The sequence below is a fragment of the Herpailurus yagouaroundi genome, unplaced genomic scaffold (assembly GCF_014898765.1).
Source record: "Herpailurus yagouaroundi ecotype Mexico unplaced genomic scaffold, PumYag 203, whole genome shotgun sequence".
In the NCBI taxonomy this organism is placed as follows: Eukaryota; Metazoa; Chordata; class Mammalia; order Carnivora; family Felidae; genus Herpailurus; species Herpailurus yagouaroundi.
This window is the reverse complement of record NW_024412434.1, coordinates 23,293,984-23,316,141: the sequence shown is the minus strand read 5'-3', so window position 1 is coordinate 23,316,141 and position 22,158 is coordinate 23,293,984. Positions and strand designations below refer to the sequence as shown.

General features: G+C 36.4%; 1 protein-coding gene across 2 annotated transcripts in view; it reads right to left on the bottom strand.

Moving 5' to 3' along the window:
* Positions 1–22,158, bottom strand: part of UPF2 (UPF2 regulator of nonsense mediated mRNA decay) — a 113,692-nt gene that overhangs the window by 38,759 nt on the left and 52,775 nt on the right. For both annotated transcript variants that reach the window (XM_040451453.1, XM_040451454.1), the window contains exons 9-12: positions 13,824–13,932; positions 5,299–5,412; positions 2,453–2,569; positions 934–1,119 (exon numbers count right to left, since the gene is read on the bottom strand). In XM_040451453.1, the coding sequence (XP_040307387.1) occupies positions 934–1,119; positions 2,453–2,569; positions 5,299–5,412; positions 13,824–13,932 (526 nt within the window). The remainder of the gene's footprint in view (positions 1–933; positions 1,120–2,452; positions 2,570–5,298; positions 5,413–13,823; positions 13,933–22,158) is intronic.

Here is a 22,158-nt window from a genome sequence, read left to right as displayed (position 1 = left end):
ATAGGTTAGTAGTTCTTAACCTTTTCTGGAAATTGATCCCTGCTAAGAATCTAAGGAAGACTATAAACATTCCCTCTAGAAAAATATAAACAGCCCTAGACATTCAAAATTATGAAATTTCAGAGGGCCATGGACCTCCGAAAGCCCATTCAAAGTTATAATCCTTTATACTGAAGCAAAATATTTAGTCAAACTGATTATAGAATATGAGACACAAAGCAGTAATTACAAATATAAACAACAGCAAAATTAAAATGGAAAGAATTGCTACTTCAGAGTAAGAATCATAAAAGAAAACAAAACATAAGTCCTATATATTAAGTATCATCATATGAATTCCATTTTAGGAAGTTTTGTATAGAATCAACCATAATTAAATTTGGAATCTAATCTTACCTCTCCTAAACTTCACTGCTGAAATTTAACAGCTCTGATTCAATTTCTTATGCATACTTTGTCAAACACTGAAGCAATTTATAAACAAACTGACCTAAGGAAGCTGAAATACATGTTCCTGACCTAAAACAATTTAGTGCAATGGATAGAAGGAAAGTGCACTGCTCTTAATACTACTATCATTAGGAGGAAGAAGAATAAATTTGAATATTATATAATCTTTTTTTTTAAGTTTCTTTTTGAGAGAGACAGAGACAGCACGAGCAGGGGAGGGGCAGAAAGAAAGAGAGAAGAGAGAAGAGAGAAGAGAGAAGAGAGAAGAGAGAAGAGAGAGAGAATCAGAAGCAGGTTCTAGGCCCTGAGCTGTCAGCACAGAGTCTGACGTGGGGCTTGAACTCTGAACGGTGCGATCATGACTTGTACTGAAGTCGGATGATTAACCAACTGAGCCACCCAGGCGCCCCTGAATATTACACAATCTTAACACTCCCACAAATCTCAAATTTACTATTACTTTATAATTTCGATGAGATTTACCTTCTCAGTGGTAACCTTTGAGAGATCCTTGTACAAAAGTTTCCGGACATATTCCTGGAGAGGAGGACGTTTCTTTTTCACTGTTTTTTCAGCTGGAGGTGGGTTGCAGTAGTAATATGCGTTCTCCACCATTGTAACATATCTTGCATCAAGGTGCATTGCTTGCTTCTTTCTCATCATTTGTTCCTATAATAAAAAAGTCTAAGTTAGTCAAAATACTTTCATTCTAATACTTATTCCCAACAGAACTTCTCTGTCTCGCTGTCAGAAATAAACATTAGGGGTGCCTGGGTGGCTCCTTTGGTTAAGCGTCGGACTTCAACTCAGGTAATGATCTCCCAGTTCATGAGTTTGAGCCCCATGTTGGGCTCTGTGCTGAAAGCTCAGAGCCTGGAGCCTGCTTCAGATTCTGTCTCCCTCTCTCTGCTCCTCCCCGACTCACTCACTCTCTCTCTCTCTCTCTCAAAAAAAAAAACAAAAAAAACAAAAAAAACCATTTAATAAATAAATATTTTTTAAAAATTTTTTAAAGAAATAAATTCTTGTGTTTCTTCATTTTATTTTATTATTTTTTTTTTAATTTTTTTTTTCAACGTTTATTTATTTTTGGGACAGAGAGAGACAGAGCATGAACGGGGGAGGGTCAGAGAGAGAGGGAGACACAGAATCGGAAACAGGCTCCAGGCTCCGAGCCATCAGCCCAGAGCCTGACGCGGGGCTCGAACTCAAGGAGCGCGAGATTGTGACCTGGCTGAAGTCGGGCGCTTAACCGACTGCGCCACCCAGGCGCCCCTGTTTCTTCATTTTAAATAGCATTGGCAGAGAATGTTTAGGCTCACAACTAGATTTTTAAAAAAATAACATCTAAAAAAAAATGACACAATCCAGACTTTTGTAACAGCAACACTGAAATAATGACAGTACATGCCCGGCGATTCCTAAACCTGAGCTCCCTTTAACACTAACACCAACACTCCCTCCACCACACTTGGAAAGGTCCCAAGACTGCAAGGAATGCATGGGTATTATCAGTAAGCATAACAATTTAACTGATCAAGAAACTTGATGGCCATTTCAGTATTCTAATTAGCTTAAGAAATAACTTCTACCCCACGTTAATTTTTAAAGTTGTTTTTAATTTAAAATTTAAATTTTATATGTTTAAGCTTATAATTTATATGCTCATGGCACTTAACAATGGCTTCTTTGAATATCCAAGAACATCCATAACAATGACTCTAATATAATAGTATTAAGAGTACTTGGCTCATTTGAATCATTTATCAAAAGTTATTTGGGGTTGAACTTAATCCTCCTTTACAACAGTGTGAACTCACTGGCGCCCAAGTGGGAAAAATTCCTGCAACTCTCCTGGACTGGCTGCGCAGCACATAAATATGGGAGGTTCTAGTTTATGCTGCAGAGCAAGATTGATCATAGATACTGGTCAATATAATATTTCTAACCCCTGAAGTAAATCAAGAACCTCAAGCTCTTGCCAGGATCCTCAAGCCCTTACCAAAAGTACACTGGTCCTCAGGTGTGATTCTGGAGATCTGAAAAGAAATCTTCCACATGTTTCCAGTAGAGTACATGCCATTTCAATATGGTGATGGGAAAAGTCTGATAGAAGCATCTGTAATAATAATGATGATGAGAGAACACAAAGACAATACTTCAGTCCTATTAGAGAAAGAAAATACAGATCTACTGTATGTAATAATTTTAAAAATATCAGTGTGAAAAACAAAAGCTAGTCTACTTTAGCTTAACAAGAGTCATTGCTAAGTATCTTTTGTGTTCAGCCACAAAAATTTAATCGAAAATCTTCAATACATTTAATGCCTTTCCTTCCAGATAAATACATGAAAAACTAATATTAAAGCCCTTTCTATGATGATTATCAGATGCTATGTATTTAAATATCTGCACCATACACAGCGAACATTTTCTAAGTGGCTTTTTTGTTTTGGTTTATATGATATTTACTTGTAAAATTCTGACTACAACAGGCTCATTGTATGACATTTACAAACATAACACATTACCATAGCATTTAAGTATTTATCCTACCAATCTTTTTCTATGCATATTTTCTAAACCAAAACAGATTCAAATATACCACATCATTTAATAACTTGGTGTTTTTTAGATAATATAACTATTTTGGCTGTGTCCTTATTTACCCTTGCATGGCATGATTTAAAAGGGACATATTTCTGTATAATATGAACCACAATAAAACTCCAATGATTCTTATTTATTGAATATTAAAACTGTTTACAATTTCTTAAACAATTGTGTACTTAACAATACTTGTTAATATTTACCAATACTTAACATCCTTGTAGATAAATCTGTGCAATAATAACCTTAAAACTTATAGAAATGGAATTTGTGTCAAAAAAAATGTATATCCTTCTTATGTATTTGTAATAATTATTATGAAGAAATATACTAACGTTTAAATTGTTCCATGGTATGACTCCCTTCAACTACAGCACTGAGAAATCTTTAACAATCCCTCTTAAAATGTTATCCAGAGTTTCTCTAAATGTACTTTGTAGTCACCTGAGATGCTCCAAGTAGGTTTAGGAAACTTAACCCCTTGAATATTTACAATGACTATTAGTATTTTAAACACTCTTAAGAAATCAAGCAGTTAAGTAATTGGGCAAATTTGTTTAACTCAGGGTTTTCCAAATGTACTTGAATCCATGAGACCCACTTTGTGTAAACTACCTAATAATATCCCTAGGAAATCAATTTGATACAAAATTTGTTGTTGTTAATAATAATCAATTCCAAATGTAGAATTATTCCATCTATACTGTATCAGCTTTACCACATATAATTACTTATTAACTAATTTCTTGCTTAATTCCATTGTGGACAGAAAACATAATCTGAATAATTTCAGTCTTTTCTAATTTGCTGGGATTCTTTTTTTTGTTTTTAAATTTTTTTTTTTTTCCCAACGTTTATTTATTTTTGGGACAGAGAGAGACAGAGCATGAATGGGGAAGGAGCAGAGAGAGAGGGAGACACAGAATCGGAAACAGGCTCCAGGCTCTGAGCCATCAGCCCAGAGCCTGATGCGGGGCTCGAACTCACGGACCGCGAGATCGTGACCTGGCTGAAGTCGGACGCTTAACCGACTGCGCCACCCAGGCGCCCCTTTTTTGTTTTTAATTTCATTTGAGAGACAAAGAGCAAGCAAGCAGAGGAGAGGGAAACATAATCTGAAGCAGGCTCCGAGTTGTCAGCACAGAGCCCAACGCGGGGCTCAAACTCACGAAATGTAGGGTCCTGACCTGAGCCAAAATCGGATGCTTAACCGACTGAGCCACCTAGGCACCCCTAATGTGCTGAGATTTTAATGGTTAATTGTGGTAAATGATCCATGTATATCATAAGAGATTGTAAATTCTGATGCTGTTGGGTAGAGTGTCAGTTAGATCCAGGTTGTTGTGTTATTCAAATCTGTGTATATGTACTGATTTGGTCTGCTGCTTCTTTCAGCTAGTGAAAGGTGTTTCCAACCCTTTACATTTGTCAATTTGTTTATGTCTCCTTTCCTTGATTTTTGCTTTATATATTTTGAAGCTACCTTACTGGATTCATAATGATTCAGTAAGGTAATACCTTCCTATTAAAACTACCTCTTCATCATTCTGAACTATCCTTCTTTATTTCTAACAAATGCTTCGTGCCTTAATTGCCTGATAATAATGAAACCAGGTGACTTTTAATTAATGCTTCCCTCGTATATTTCTCCCATCTTTTTACTTTAGCCTTTATGGTCTTCGTATTTAAGGGTATGTTTCTTATAGGCAGCCTACAGTGTTGTTTTAATCAAGTCTTATATTCTTCAGGCTTTTACTTCATGTATTTTGTCCTTTTACATTTCATGTAATTACTGTGATAGCTGCATTTCTAGCATATTATTATTTGTTTTCTACTCTGTTCATCTGTTTAATATTCCCTTTCACTCCTATCTTCCTTCAGATTAAACAAATATTCCTTACTTAATTCATTTTTTCCAGCATTTATAACCAAAACTTAAAATCTGTCTATTAAAAACAACTCAAGGGGCACCTGGGTGGCTCAGTTGGTTAAGCGTCCAACTTCAGCTCAGGTCACGATCTTGCGGTTCATGGGTTCGAGCCCCGTGTTGGGCTCTGTGCAGACAGGTAGCTCAGAGCCTGGAGCCTGTCACTGGATTCTGTGTCTGTCTCTCTCTCTCTGTCCCTCCCGTGCTTTCGCTTTCTCTCTCTCTCTCTCTCTCTTTCAAAAATAAATAAAAAGCAAAAAAAAAAAACATTAAAAAATTTTTTAAAACAACACAAATAATGCAGCACTAACCTTTAAACAATGTAGTGTATCATTTTTTGTGAACATCTTAAATTTAGTTAATTCTCCAATAAAACGAACAGTTTTGTTCTTCGTTTCAATATTGATCTGGTCCTTTTTTCGTACCTACAAATTAAGAGAAAGGAGACATTAACTTAGAGAATTAACATTTTGAAATCTCTTGTGATAAGAAATGTTATTTTATTAAGTCTGCATTCATTCCAAATATTTTAAATAAATTTGGGTAAATTTCTTGCTACACAACTTACTTTCATTTAAGGCAATATAAACTCTGCAGAACACAAGTGCTGGGATATGATTTGCAAACAGTTCCACGGTCAAGTAATTTGGGGAAACAATACACTTCATCAGGCTTAAATAGGTTCTCAAATAAAGAGGACTGTTTAGCTTAATTCAATTTATCTCAAATTTATTTGGCAATATAAACCCCCTTTTGAAATACTAGCAAGTACTAGTTAACATCCCATTAAATTAATAAGGAACACATTTTAGGAAATGCTAACTTAAAAATAATAAGTACCAAGAGTTCACTTAAGCAAAAATATTATTAAAGCTTCATGTATTACACTTGTGAACTACAGTTTGCATTTTTTATTATAATTTCATTACAGCAAAATTTCCAATATAATCACTATTCTTTTCTATCATCAAAACTGTAGATCAAAATTCAAATCCTTTGCAAATATAAGGCCTCTAACTTAGGCACACATTTCAAGAAGTATTCAGTACAACAAAATCCTCTTACAACAGTACAGTGCAAACAGACATAGCAAGATAAATGTAAATGCATTACATTTTCATCAGAAAACAACTTACAGTCTAGAAACCTATGCAAGCAACAGTGACAATAACATGGTGGAGCCTTGTGCTAGTTTAGTGTAGTTTTTCAAAATACTCTCCTCTCTTATGCAATTGTTCAATATGGTGATGACTTGAAAAGTTTTTTCAGTGTTTTCTACTTTTCCAGATTACTATCCTATCCTATCTTATTTGTACCACACGGCTGTTATAATTCTGACTTAATAATTAAAATAACAAAATGACATAAAACTCTCAAATGACTTGATGAAAGATCAGTACTAAAATCCCAGTCTACTAACTAGTACTGGAGAATCCCACTACCTTAGTATGTACTGCATTTTATTTTTTTTAAATATTTTTTAATGTTTATTTATTTTTGAGACAGAGAGAGACAGAGCATGAGTGGGGGAGGGGCAGAGAGAGAGGGAGACACAGAATCGGAAGCAGGCTCCAGGCTCTGAGCCGTCAGCCCAGAGCCTGACGCGGGGCTTGAACTCACGAACTGTGAGATCGTGACCTGAGCTGAAGTCGGACGCTCAACCGACTGAGCCACCCAGGCGCCCCTGTACTGCATTTTAAAATAAGGCCTAACCTCACCAGACAATTCATTATAATCATTTTATAAATACTAAACTTATACATACTCAGAGAGCTACCACTTAAGTTTATCATCTTCAATTTTAAGAACCTACTGTCTATAGTAAGCAGTGGTAGGTGTTTAGATTTTTTAGTTCTTCAAATATAATTTGTAAACAAAACTATGTTTCTTTACTCATTTAAAAACTCAGAGCAAACTAGAAGCTCACTACAAGTATTTATTAAAACATCAATAAAACTGCACTGATTAAAAATAAAATCATAAAAGTCAACTTCTAGAACTTTAACCTTTACTGTTTCAGCAATTCAGAAAAGAGCACAGCTTTCATAAAGATCCTTTCACAAATAAATGTTAAGTGCTACATATGAAAAGCTCTTCATAGTGATTAAGCTTATTATCCAGGATACATTAAGAGTATAGACCCTACACCAGACTTGCTGGGTTTAAATCCCAGCTCTATCATTTACTAGCTGTTACTTAAACTTTGTGCCTCAATCTCCTCATCTTTAAAATGGAACTAATAAAAGTAATACCTCATAAAAGTTGTCTTAAGTGAACTGATGTAAAGCACACACAACAGTGCCTGAGACCAGGGAGAGTCAATATTAGCTATTATTAGTTTTACCCATCTTTGTATGTTTGTATCACTAATATGTGGACACTAAATAAATGCTCACTGAGTGAACAAATAAAAGAAAACGCTTAATGTTTATATATGTATTGTAGTGATACAAAAGAGCAAATGATCTGTAGTTAGAACATCTAAGCCATTGTGGTCATTTTGTGCCATTTTGGGGGGTATACAATCTTAAAGGTAACTCACATAAATTCCCTGAATCTGTCAGCTCACTTGGTTAAATAAAGATAAAAATAAGGAGGGTGATGATGATGGAAATAGTGGTGGTAGTAACTTGACAACTACACTTCATTTCTAAGTAATTAGTGTACAGAACAACAGATTATACAATCTTTAAAATGATGCGTAAGAGGTGTTTGAAGTGACTGCAAAAAGCTTCTCAGTGAGATAAAGAATGGAAAATTGTATATACACTATAAATTCATTATAACAACTACAGAGGAAAAAAGGTAAAGAAAATACACTATAAGATTAATAAGTCTGTTTTAAAGTGATGAAATTGGGGCGCCTAGGTGGCTCAGTCAGCTAAGCATGCAACTTCAGCTCAGGTCACCATCTCGCAGTTTGTGGGTTCGAGCCCTGCGTCGGGCTCTGTGCTGACAGCTCAGAGCCTGGAGCCTGTTTCAGATTCTGTGTCTTCCTCTCTCTCTGACCCACCCCGTTCATGCTCTATCTCTCTCTGTCTCAAAAATAAATAAACGTTAAAAAAAATTTTTTTTAATAAAATAAAATAAAAATAAAATAAAATAAAATAAAATAAAATAAAATAAAATAAAATAAATAAAATAAAATAAAGTGATGAAATTATGGGGCTTCCCCCTTTATGTTTTCTAAATAATCCACATTGAGCATGTGCTTCTTTTACAGTTGAAGAAACATGGAAACAAAAAATGTACAAGGAAGCATTTCAAAAATGATATGCTAAAGCTGAATCTTTATAGAGGTAGTAGGGCTGAGAAATATATGAAAATCTCTTTGGGTGATTCTGGACATACAAGTTCTTAACAACTGTTCTGGAGTATCATACAATTTTAATTATTACTGACCATTATAACTTTGAAAACATGTAACACAGTGTGTCATCCACAATTATTCTAAATATTATTGAAGTTAAGGAGATACAATCTAACTAACGTGACAAAATTATCTAATTTTTAAATTAAGTATGAGAAATCAGTTTTCACTCCCTCATTTTCAGAGGAAAAACATAAAAGCTTTTCAAAAGGCTGTAACTTATAAAAAAGCCTAACTTATTCTGACTCCTTATTCATTATTTTCTAGTCTCACTTGTTGACTCCTTTGATCAAAAGGCACAGCAAAACACTTCTGAAAAAGTAAATGAATAAACAACATAAAATTATATATATATATATATTTGGTTCAATGTCTCTTATACAATTTTACTTATATAAGCAATCTTTAGCAAAAATCCTTACATTTATTAATGACTGCTGAAATTGAGATCAACTGAATAACTAAATTCATAAACATTAACAAAAACTTTTCAGATATGTCAACATATAAAAAGTAAGGATTTCAAAGGCCTATCCAAGGAAGATCATCTGCCCCAAACTGATTCTTTTATAACTTTACCCAAACAGATATTATACTTTTTCCTCTATAATTTGCTCATTTTGTTTTACATAAATTTATTCATTTTACCATTTTAATTTTTTGGAAAATCTACTATATGCTAAACACTAAGTAGACACTGAGTCTACAAACAAGCAAATTTGCCTTCAAAAATTTTATTTATTTTATGGTATAGACCACTGATATCCAGGGTAGGGTGGGCAAGACTCGATCTATTAGAGTGTGGTTTGAAAAAATCTTGGAACTTGTATTTGTTTTTGATATATCATACCTTTCAATTTGCTTTTATTTTGTAAATTTACATTAAATATTTGATGCAACTGTAAACACATATAATTTATATACAAATATGCCAAATTGGGGTATGTGGTCAACTTATTTTACCACTAAAGAGGCTTGATTTAAAAAGCTGAAAGACCACTGATTTTAAAAATGTCAATCAGTTAGACTGATATGCTCATATCTAAACAATAGTTGTATCTCCATTATTAAAGAAGTAGGCTCTGTTGAAAATTTGGAAAGCATGGAAAACTAGAAAGGAAAAAATATTTTCTATTGTCCCTATCCAAAGACAACCACAGCTGACATACTGATATGTAATCCTTCTCTGTTCTTAAATTTCCAAGCATTTTAACATCACAACCGTAAATTTATTATGCTATGATTTTATAGCTTGTTGCCTTTTTTCTTTTTTTTTTTTTTTTTTTTTTTTGCCCAAAAGAAGCACCTTCTCTTTGTTATGAAAATTTTTTGCTAAATATTACTACCAATGGCTCTATATCATTTCAGCATTTTGATTATATGACCATTTTCTTAATTCACTCTTGGGCTTTTAGATTATTTTCCCTTTTTTTCCTACTAATTCATGGTGTGAATAAAACTTTTCTGGGTGTATCGGATTATTTACTTAGGACACTCTCAAAACTGTCCAATGTATAAACGCCTCTAAGGATCTTGAAACATATTACCAAATTCCTCCTCCAAATCCTGACCTCAAATATACCTGGTTTCTCATTTCTGTTACCTTTACTAATCTGTTGGTCAAATTAGCAGATCTGTTGTTTTAAAACTAGAATTTGACTACTGTATAAGATTTCATATAGTTTTGTTAACCAGGTTTATTTCTCAGGTGAGGTGTTTTTGTTTTTTTAACGTTTATTTGAAAGGGAGAGAATGTGAGCGGAGGAGGGGCAGACAGAGAGGGAGAGAGAGAATCCTAAGCAGGGTCCCTGCTGTCAGCACAGAGCCCGACTTAGGGCTCACACCCACAAACTGTGAGATCATGACCTGAGCCAAAACCAACAGTCAGATGCTTAACAGACCCTGCCACTTAGGCACCCCTTAGGTGAGGTTCTTAAGAAGCGGACACATTGATCAGATTATGACAACGTGCTGGAAACTGGACAGGAAACAGAGACAGGGAAACCTGGGTAAAATGCTCTTCTCATCATTCAGCTTAAGAAGAGGAGATGCTAGATTTGAGGAGGTGTTTTAGAAGATGGTGCCAACAGAATTTGGTGAATGGTGGCTCCTGAAAGTCCGAGGGACAAAAGCAGAAGTATTTCTCTTAGTGATGAGATAAAAAGAATACTGCAAATTTACAGACAAAAGAGAGGTTGATATGAGGAAGTGAAGGGTAAAGACTTTTTTTTTAATTTTTTTAATGTTTATTTATATTTGAAAGAGAGAGAGAGAGTGGGGGAGGGGTAGTGAGAGAGGGAGACACAGAATCGGAAGCAGGCTCCAGGCTCTGAGCTGTCAGCACAGAGCCCGACGCAGGGCTTGAACTCATGAACTGCGAGGTCATGACCTGAGCTGAAGTCAGACGCTCAACCGACTGAGCCACCCAGGAGCCCCAAGGGTAAAGATGTTTTTAAGAAGTACTAAGTTGTTTTGTTTTTTTTAATGGACGTATTTAGCTATAAGTGCATGAAAACTTACTAAGCACCAAGAGAGGTTCTGGCAAGAAATATGTATTTGAGGGTGCTGAGAAATCGATGTCAACTGAATCCTGGGTAAAATGGGTTCTCGTCAAAAAAGAGGTTGAAGGAAGTAAAGTGTGGGAATGCAAACAAATAAACTCAGTTGGAAAAAAGAAAAAAATATTTTTACTATCGATAAATGATATTGAGAATAGCACTCATAAGAGTCAGGAGACAGTGGTAGGAGAGAAAGGATAATTATTGTTATAATAATATCTATGTCTGGGCACTGTGTGATGAACTTTATTAAAATTTTTTTTTCAACGTTTATTTATTTTTGGGACAGAGAGAGACAGAGCTTGAACGGGGGAGGGTCAGAGAGAGAGGGAGACACAGAATCGGAAACAGGCTCCAGGCTCTGAGCCATCAGCCCAGAGCCCAATGCGGAGTGTGATGAACTTTATATCCATTTAGTTTAATCCATAACAACAATCCCATTTAAAAAGATATCAGTATAAAACGATACCAGTATATACTACCTAACTAACTTGACCAAAGTTAACAATGCTAGCAAGTGGTGGAGACAGAATGACAGAAAAAAAGAACAGCCCATCAGTTCAGAATCTGCAAGGACTTCAACTGACATGAAGTGATTAGGATGATGCTGGTGGTCTCTGTGAGGTTTGCTATGATGGTAAGACAAAGGGTAAATGCCTTTGAAGAAGCAGAAGAGGCAAGTATACTCTAAAAAAACTCAAGAAGAAAGTGAAAGAGGATAGGGGGTGAGGCTGGAAAACATTTTCTTGTTGCTATTTTTATTTTCTTTTAAGGATGAGAAAGTTGAGCATATATATAGACTGATGGAGAGAGAGAGAGAGAGAGAGAGAGAGAGAGAGAGAGAGAGAGAGAAAGAGACTGATAACAAGTCATTGGCAAAGTCTGCAGATTTCGGGGTGGGGAAAGACAGATCCTGGAGGAGGCAGACCTCAAGTACCTTTTCTTCTCTCCTCTGAGAGCAGTGTTCCCACAGCATTCTCCTAGAATTCTGGTAAGTCTTTGAGTTGTAATGGAGCATTATATCAGGAACAAAACTGTCAAATTCCTCAACTCCCACCCCAATTATCAAAGGTGGGAGGGGAAGTATACATGAATAGAATATACTTCATTTTAGGTTTCTCACCAAAAGCACTAATTATGCTTGTTCCAGCAACCTGTGTGTTGTTTAATTTTGGATACGGTTGAGGGGTATAATGCATGTAACTCATGTAATAGAGTCACAGTGCCTGCCAGTAAAACAGTTCCTTGTTTTGCATGATGGGATTAAATAAATCAACAAGAATATCACAATTTCTGACACATCAGTCCCTCAAATGGCAGCATTTACCAAAGTGTGTTCTCTGAGTGACTACGTATTTGACCCCTTCCAGGAGGTTCACAGTGCACATTACCCTACTAAAGCTTTGGGAATTCTTATAATAAAACAAAACGCAACCATTTAACTTTCTTGATGTCAGTGTTTCCAAACTTCCTTTAAAACAGAGAATCCTGGGGCGCCTGGGTGGCGCAGTCGGTTAAGCGTCCGACTTCAGCCAGGTCACGATCTCCCGGTCCGTGAGTTCAAGCCCCGCGTCGGGCTCTGGGCTGATGGCTCAGAGCCTGGAGCCTGTTTCCGATTCTGTGTCTCCCTCTCTCTCTGCCCCTCCCCCGCTCATGCTCTGTCTCTCTCTGTCCCAAAAATAAATAAACATTAAAAAAAAAATTTTTTTTTATAACAGAGAATCCTGTCCTTGCTTAATACTATCCATAAAAATTCAAAACACACTTCAGCAAAAACTGCCCCAAAAAAACGTTAACCACAAATCTCATATAAATTGGCTTCTATGGCAAGAAGCCTATAGAGGCCAACCCACACCTCACTGAGATTCTCTCCTTCCTCCGAACTCAAGGCTCTCACTCTTGAACAATTCATTTGGCAATTAAGCATGCCATTCTTTATAATATTACATATATTTAGAGTTTAAATGTTTATTTCACTGTTATTTTTGTATTTATGTCTTATCTTCCCAACTATGTTGTGAGATTCCTCATCTCAGGAATTATTTCTGTTCTCTGAGCGCTCAGCAATACCAATTTCTGTATAATGAGTGCATAAAGTGCATCGTGAGCATAGCAAACATTTACTTGCATTCCAAGCAACCTGCTATAAAGCTAAATTCTGTCAACACAATTTTTCCATTGGCTAACATAACCACTTGAATTTCATGTGTTTTCGGTCTACTGATAGGAACTTTCAGACACTTGTAAGGCGTCATTTTACTCCTTTCAATGCTGTAGCTGTAGCACCTGCACAAGGTGAGCGGGTAATACAGATTTGGAGAATCACTAACAGGCAGTTAAGACTCCTAGGACTAGAAAGGGAGAGAAGCGGTCTGGAAACAGGTCCCTGACTACTATTCAAGGTAAAGGCTGTTTAGGGAAGAGTCAGTAAAAAGTGGGCCAGAACAGCATTCACTGATCAGAGCAATTATGCAAGGTCGGGTGCCCCAGATATCTGGACTCCCAACACCTAAACAGGTGTCCTCCAGGCACCGTGCCCTGACTCACAGGGTCAATCCTGTGTTTCTTGTGGGAACACCAATGAGACCTGCTGACTCTCTTGACCTTAGAGGATGGCTTTTCCTTTACAAAACCAACAAGTGTAATACCTGTAGGAAACAAGGTAGCAGGAACAGCTCATCTCCAAACTGGAACATCACTTATCAATTTCAAGCTTTGTTGAGAAAATTTACATTTTACAAACTTAGAACTCCATACATTCTGAACTGTTATACCACTATCAAATTTCAAAAATATGCTTACCAATATGATAATCTTATTCTTAAACTAAAGAATCCTCACTTAACTTATAAGTATATATGTGTGGGTATATATATATACATAACAAAATAAATGCTTAAATACATACATGAAATCTGAAATCCCCCCTCAGCATGGAACAAAGATCCTCTGCTACATCAGACATGCAGGGATGCAATGTAGCAACCAATCTTGCATAAAATGGTAGCAAATCCAACCTGCAAAAGTTATATGTGATATATGTAAGAGCAAAGACATACCAGAAGTAATTCATTTTAAAATTTAAATTTTCTCAGATATATTTACACATTACATGATGATAAAAACTAGTAACCACACAGACTTGCCTATTATTACCATCATGATGAAGCATATGGAAATTCAATTTGCTTTGTGAAAGCTTACTAATAACCTGGTATTTTCTATTCCATGCATTTATTGCACATCTGCAATTTCACTAAGTATACAATTTTGGTAAAATATGAAATACCAAGCAGAGAGAACACCAAGTTTTGACATGGCCTAAATTTTTAATCATGTAATTACTGAGTAAACAAACCTAAAGGTAACTCAAATAGTGCAAAACAGAATCCTTTGAAAACTATCTCCTTCATTTATCCATGGATAAGTTACTTGGAAACTTTAATGTCTAAAGTGAAACAGTAACTGATATCTAAGAAGGTATCTAAGAAGGCAAAAGATTACCACAAAACCACACACTAACTTCTGTAGCTTCCTCATGACAGAACCTACTCAGATTCTCCCACAGTGTCTATCTCCTCTTACTCTAGACAATAAATGACAAATACGTGGTTATTCACACTGCCACCCCCTTTCATTATTAGAGCACTTTCTCATAAAACTTCAATGCAGCTCCAGAATCCTGCTTAACACAGCACTCGAAGCAGCCACTACTAATCAGAATGAACATACAAGCTAAAATTTATTTTCACTTCCTTCCACAGACATTATTTTATAAAACTCGAGGGGCGCCTGGGTGGCGCAGTCGGTTAAGCGTCCGACTTCAGCCAGGTCACGATCTCGCAGTCCGTGGGTTCGAGCCCGCGTCGGGCTCTGGGCTGATGGCTCAGAGCCTGGAGCCTGTTTCCGATTCTGTGTCTCCCTCTCTCTCTGCCCCTCCCCCGTTCATGCTCTGTCTCTCTCTGTCCCAAAAATAAATAAAAAACGTTGAAAAAAAAATTTAAAACTCGATTACCCAATGATGCAACACTGGACAGATCATATGCTATAGGTGAGAAGCAGTGAGGAACTCACAAAAGCAGCTGTACTGACAATACAAAGTAATGCGGAGCTGACAGTAAGGAAGGAAGTTTAAAACTATAAATTCAGGGCGCCTGGGTGGCTCACTTGGTTTAGTGTCGGACTTTGGCTCAGGTCATGATTTCATGGTTTGTGGGTTCAAGGCCCGAGTCGGGTTCTGTGCCGACAGCTCAGAGTCTGGAGCCTTCAGATTCTGTGTCTCCCTCTCTCTCTCTGCCCCTTCCCCACTCTCCCTCTCTCTCTCTCTCTCTCAAAACTAAACATAAAAAAATAAAAATAAAAACTATACAAATTCAACCCAAGAGCTCAAAAGACTACAACAGCCCAAAGCCATTGAGGACAGAAACAAACAATCCTACAGGCCTTAGTTATCCCTAAATACATCACTACAGAATATGAGAAAATGATTTGATCATGAGAGAAAAGTCTGCACACCATGCAACGCTTAGGATTAGATCTGGAAAACTCCCAACATGGACAGATTAAGCCTCAGCTGGAAGAGGAGATATAGCAAAGAAAGGGAGAATGGAGGTAAATTCGAAAGGGGAAAAAAGTGCTCAAATTCAAACCTAAGAGCCTGAAAAACTTTGCATTCTTCCTTAACCATTATAATTTCTTTTACAAATAATCACTTACTTAGTTCTTACTAACATGCCAGGCTCTATCCTAGGCATCTCATATACATTATTTAACTTGTTGATACTAGTAAACATTTTACGAGGTGGATATTCTGATCACCATTTCAGAAATAAGGTAACAGATGTTGAGAAAAATCAAGAAAATAGTGGCTTTGTACTAGTGTGTCAATAAATTTTGTTAAAGGCATCGTATTCTTCTTTACTGAAAGAATAAAAAGTTCAATCCATTCGGGGCGCCTAGGTGGTTCAGTGGGTTAAGCGGGGAGAAGGGCAGAGAGAGAGGGAGACCCAGAATCCGAAGCAGGCTTCAGGCTCTGAGCTGTCAGCACAGAGCCTGACGCAGGGCTCGAACCCACAAACTGTGAGATCGTGACCTGAGCCAAAGTCAGATGCTCAACCGACTGAGCCACCCAGGCACCCCCAGTCGAAAATATTCTTCACCCTAGTGAGGAAGTATCATCTGATACTTTTATAAAAATAATACTAACTTCAAATTTTACATTTTATCAAAGCTAAACTATCAAATATTATTTATGCAATTAAAAGGATAACCATATAGTTTCTTATTTTTCCTACGTTATATCTATGTTTCCTATATAAAGTATCTTTCTAGCGGTGCTTCAGCAGCTCAGTCAGTTAAGCATCTGACTACGGCTCAGGTCATGATCTCATGGTTCATGAATTCGAGACCTGCGTCAGGCTCTCTGCTGTCAGCTCAGAGCCTGCCTCAGATCCTCTGGCCCCTTCTCTCTGCCCCTCCCTGGCTTGCACGCTGTCTCAAAAATAAATAAAAACACTAAAAAATAAAGGTATCTTTTTATTCCTAAAACCAATTCCCTTTGTTCTTACTGGATTTTTAAAAATATACTATTAAATACGATTTGCTAGTGTTTTGCTTAGAATTTTTATATTGACATTCAAAAGTGAGATTGAATAGGCAGTCAGATTCTGTCAATTTATACTCTGAAATGGCAAGTTTGCTTTTCTATAACCAAGACAGCAGAGAAAATACTTGTTCCATAAAAGATCGAAAGAACTCAATAAAGCTATCTAGCCTTGGATTATTTAAGATGAAATTAACTGATAATGCCACTGTCTATTTTATGTTGAAATAGTTTGGAAATTTTAAAAAATTCTGTTTCGCTGAGATTTTCAAGTGTTTTAAAAAATATTTTTAGCTTATCATCTGGCTCCTTTCTTAAACTTTTAAAATGTTCTTCTTGGGGCACCTGGATGGCTCAGTCAGTTAAGTGTGTTAACTTTGGCAGAGGTCATGATCTCATGGTTTGTGAGTTTGAGCCCCATGTCAGGTTCTGTGCTGACAGCTCAGAGCCTGGAGCCTACTTTGGGTTCTGTCTCCCTCTCTCTCTGCTCCTCTCTCGTGAGACCGCATGTGAACACTCTCTCTCAAAAATAACTAAACATTTAAAATTTTTTCGAAAAATAAAAAATAAATGTTCTTTTTCCTTATTATTTTCTAAATGCTTCTCCATTTGGAAATTGAGAACCAGCTCTTGAGTTTTTAAAATTAATTTTTAATTTTAATCTTGTCTTTCTCAACGTATTTTTCAACACAATCTGAAATTATACTCACTTAGCATCAAAAGTGTTAACCAACCTATGTCATTTCCTTTTTCTTCTTTCCCTGGACAAGTCGCTTATACTTTGTTTCATTTTTTTCTTCTAGGAAATCAGCCCAATCTATACCAAACCTTTTTCCTAGTCCCAAAAGAAAGGCAGATATAGGTACCCTTTTTAGAGGAAAGCAGTCTGTGCTACCTATTGAGGGCCACATTAGTGAACTAATAACACAGCTAAGTGCTTTCAGCTTCCACTGCGATTTAAAAAATAGTTTAAGGGGCGCCTGGGTGGCTCAATCGGTTAAGCGTCCGACTTCGGTTCAGGTCACGATCTCACGGTCCCTGAGTTCGAGCCCGCGTCGGGCTCTGTGCTGACAGCCCAGAGCCTGGAGCCCGTTTCAGATTCTGTGTCTCCCTCTCTCTCTGCCCCTCCCTTGTTCATGCTCTGTCTCTCTCTGTCTCAAAAATAAATAAACATTAAAAAAAATTTTTTTTTAAATAGTTTAAGAATTCCCTGGAAGATCTGAACTCTTGTATGTCTCTCCAGGTAGTTAGTAACCCTGGTTTTTGTTCTGTGGGGACTGGCCACGTGAAAGTAAAGTTAGATATTCCATTTTCTCAGGAACCCACTACTCCAAAAAAGCCCACCAAATCTTAAACTAACAAGTTTCTAAAACTCTTTTTCCATTATACCTTTAACAATTAAAGGGATAGCTGATAGTAAATATCACCTTGCCCTATTTAAATCTTCAAACTCTGACCATTCATTACTTCACAAAATAAAATCCTTTATGTTGTAAATAAGGTAATAAATTATATATTTCCTGAATGTTAGTTCTGCTTAAGTGTGTTTTTCTGTTGTTTCTACTCCTCTATGCATGCAGGCCTGCAAGGGAATGGAGTGCCAAATGCTATATCAATCATTAAAGGTATTACACACAAAATAAAACATTTTAATCAACCTAAAGAGCAAATTTCTGTGTTAAAATTTAAGCTAGCTATATATGTTATTTTAGACTTTTCTGAAAGTCAATTATAAAATAAATTCTTCCTTTGAAAACTGAATGTTCATCTTCTAAGAGAATGATGACTATTTTTTACCAACAGTTAATGAGTGAACCATTTTAAAAACAATTTTTTTTCTTAAACAATAAAACCTTGCTTAGATTTTCAAGGTCATTTAAGTACCTCACTAGCAGTTAATGATCAAGTTAGTAAACATCCAGTCATTAACTACAAGTAACAAGAATGCAGAAACACACACACTTTTCTTACTCAAGGGTAAGAAATTCTTAAAGGTTTTTTTCTTGTAATCAATCAGCTTTCTAAAAGAAATGTCCAGGTTTTTTCCCCTCCTTAAAATCTAAAGAATTTAACTGGTGGAAGCTATTAATTTTACCTTGTTCAAAAATGCCTAGGAAAAGAACCAACGTGAAAGAACACTCCTACCATTCGATTAAAGAATACAAAGGATTTTCTCCATTGAAACAATGAAGCAGATGATGATTCAAAAAGGATGAAACATAATAAAAGACTGGAGTCATTTACTCTAAAATCAACAACCAAATGTTCTAAGAGATTTTTTCAGCAATGTTGACGCTCCCAGGGCAATAGTGCCATCAAGTGGTAGAACACACTAATACGCTTCAAAAGACTAAGGAAAAGCTGTTCAAGAATCAAGAGAAGCATTTCATTCTCTCAACACTTTGCTTATATTAATCTGATCATTCATCTTTAAAAACTTGGCAATCTATCTGGCTACAAAGTCATTAAAACCAATACCAGATTTGTCTATACCAGAACAGGAACTAAGACATTCCTACGTGCTTTCCCTGATTCTGACTTTACATTCCAAAAGTTAGTTTAGGTGAGGGGCCTTCTGAGGTGCTAGGTTTGATCTCTAGCTAGGTGGTGGATACATGTATATACTTAAGATATGAACACTTCATGTGCAACTTCAATTATACGTGTTATATTAGAAATTATAAAATAATATGAAATACCTAAGAGAATTTCTAATAGGTTTCATTTCTGTGGAGTCCTTCAACAGAGATAAAATCCCAGGCTGTAAGATTTTTTTTTAGCCAACTATTTATTTACTGAAGGAAGAATACACTAAAAGTTAAAACGTTGTTTTAGATCAAACCTTTAAGAACTGTACAGACGAAAAACAAAATTGAACAGATGGGACATCAAATTTTAAAATGTCTGTACTGCAAATGATACCAAGAAAGTGAAAAGACAACTCAAGGAACAGGAGAAAATATTTGCAAATTATATTTGATAAGGCACACAAATAAAGAACATGTAAAGAACTCTTAAAACTCAGTAATTAAAAATAACAACTGAAAAGAGGACAAAAGATTTAACAGAAATTTCTCCAAAAGACATACAAAAAGCCAAAAAGCACATGAAAAGATGCTTAAAATCAGCAGCCATTAGGAAAATGCAAATCGAAATCACAGTGAGATACCACTTCTCACCCACTATGATGGCTATAAGCAGAAAAGGAACAATAACAAGTGTTGGTAAGGATGTGGAGAAATTGCAACCCTCAAACACTGCCGATGAGAATGTAAAATAGTGTAGCCATTCCGAAAAAGTTTGGCAATTATTGAAAATGTTAGAGTTATTATAGGACACAGCAATTTCACTCCTAGATATATACCCAAGAAAAATGAAGACATATCCACAGAAGTAATCGCATCAGCGTCATTCCAAGTAGCTAAAACAAACAATCCAAATGTCCGTCAACTGATAAATGGGCAAACAAAATATGGTGCATCTACACAATGGACCATTATTCAGCTGTAAAAAGGAGGAAATTCAAATACATGCTACAACATGGATGAATCTTGAAAACATTATACTGAGTGAAAGAAGCTAGATACAAAAGGCATATATTGCATGATTTCATTTACATGAAATACTCAGAACAGGCAAATCCAAAGCGACTAAAAGTAGGCTAGTGGTTTGTCAGGGGAAAGGGTGGGCAGAGAAATTATAGGATTGACTACTAATGGATAGGAGATCCATCCATACTAATGGGTGGAGACAAAACGTTTAAAATATGATCATAGTGATGGCTACATACATTTAGAATGATGAATTGTATACTTCAAATAAGTGAATTGTATAGTATGTGAATTATTATTCTCAAAAACCTTTCCTTTTTTTTTTTAAGGAAAAGAACTATAAAGAACCTTAAGATTTATCTAGTCACGTGCTTCCTAAACCTAACTATACAGACTAGGTTAAGACGGTCAAATTCCCTAGCATAGGGACCCCTTGCCTTTCAAAAGTTCATGTTTGCTTTTCCTTAAGACCTACATTTGCACCTCTTTTGCTAACTGGAAGAAATCTAAAGAGTTTGCACTTTTATGAAAAAAGTTGAAAAGCAAATATAGCATTCATTGCTGGTTTTGCAGCAAACACTTACAGAGGCAGCATGGACCGGGGGCAGCAAGAGTGGCCCAGCCAAGCTCCATCCCCAGGAACCCTGCATCAGATCGCCACAGCTCTGAACCGTGTGAACTGTGACTCACCCAGACAGATTCTGGATTCTGTTACCACGATGTGTCCCAGGGTATCACAAAAGCCTAAGACAGGATTTTCTTTGGGTCTGGGTACATTAAAAAACTTTTCCATATGAATTTATGGTACTTACTGCTTTACTTTACACCATTTTGGCTTAAAAAAGGTTTTACAGGAACGCTCTACTTTCGGATAGTGGGGGCAACCTATATACAGTTGATCCCTGAACAACACGAGTCTGCACTGTGCAGGTCCACTTATATGTGGATTTTTCTCCCCAATAAATACAGTATAGTACTGTAAATGTTATTTTCTCTTCCTTATGATTTTCGTAATGACAATTTTTCTCCAGCTTATTGTGAAAATACAGCATGTAATAAACACACAAAATACGTGTTAATATTATATATATCATACATATATGTTCGTATAAACACACAAAATACGTGTTAATCACCTATTTATGTTATCAGTAAGTCTTCTGGTCAATAGCAAGCTGTTAGTTAAGTTCTGGGGAGAATCAAGTTATATGTGAATTTCTTACTATGCAGAGGGCTAGTGCCCCTAACCTAACTCCTACATTGTTCAAAGGTCTACTGTCTATATAAAACCTTTGGGCCCTCACAGTCGTAGGCACTCAAATAACTATTAAACAATTCATTCTGATTTTGGTAGCACATTATTTGGTTAGCTCAGGCAGGATGAGCTGGAGAAAGGAAGGAATCCCGGCCACAGAAAAGAATCCTGGCCATAAAGACACTCAAAACGATTCATGTCCTTTGGGGAAGGTGGGGGAGAGAAAACGACACACCAACAGAAAGGTGCACCTTACCAAAGGGGCCCGGGGTCCCACAGAGTCTCCTTGGGCACAGGCAGAAAATGAGGCTAGGTAAGAGCAAGAGCTAAAAGAAGATGTTAAGAATTTCCTTTCCCCTCTCCTGCAAAGTTTCCCAGCTTTCCCTAAGTCCAGAGACTCAAAGAATAACTGGCTACCCCTAATACCCTAATAACTGGCTCCCTAAGAGAATATTCTAGCCTGCTCATTCTAGACCCAACATTCTTTGTTCCCTCTTCTTACTGATTCCCTTAAAGGTGATCAGTCATCTCTTTTATTCAAGGTTGAATGAATAAAATCAATAAAAGACGGAGAAGGGTTTGTAAACCTATGAGGCCAAGGAGATAGGGAATGAGAAATAGAATGAGAAGAGACTCACTGGCACTTGACTACTATCTTTTTACTCTGGCCTCCCTAGGGACCAAGCTATAATCCTCAGGACAAGCCAAATATTGCAGGTAAGGTAGAAACGTCCCTGGGTATTAAGACAAAACAACCAAAAACCTTTCAAAATTAAAGGCTTTTCTGATTAATAAAAATATACAACCAGGAAACATTAACCTCGTCCCAGACTCT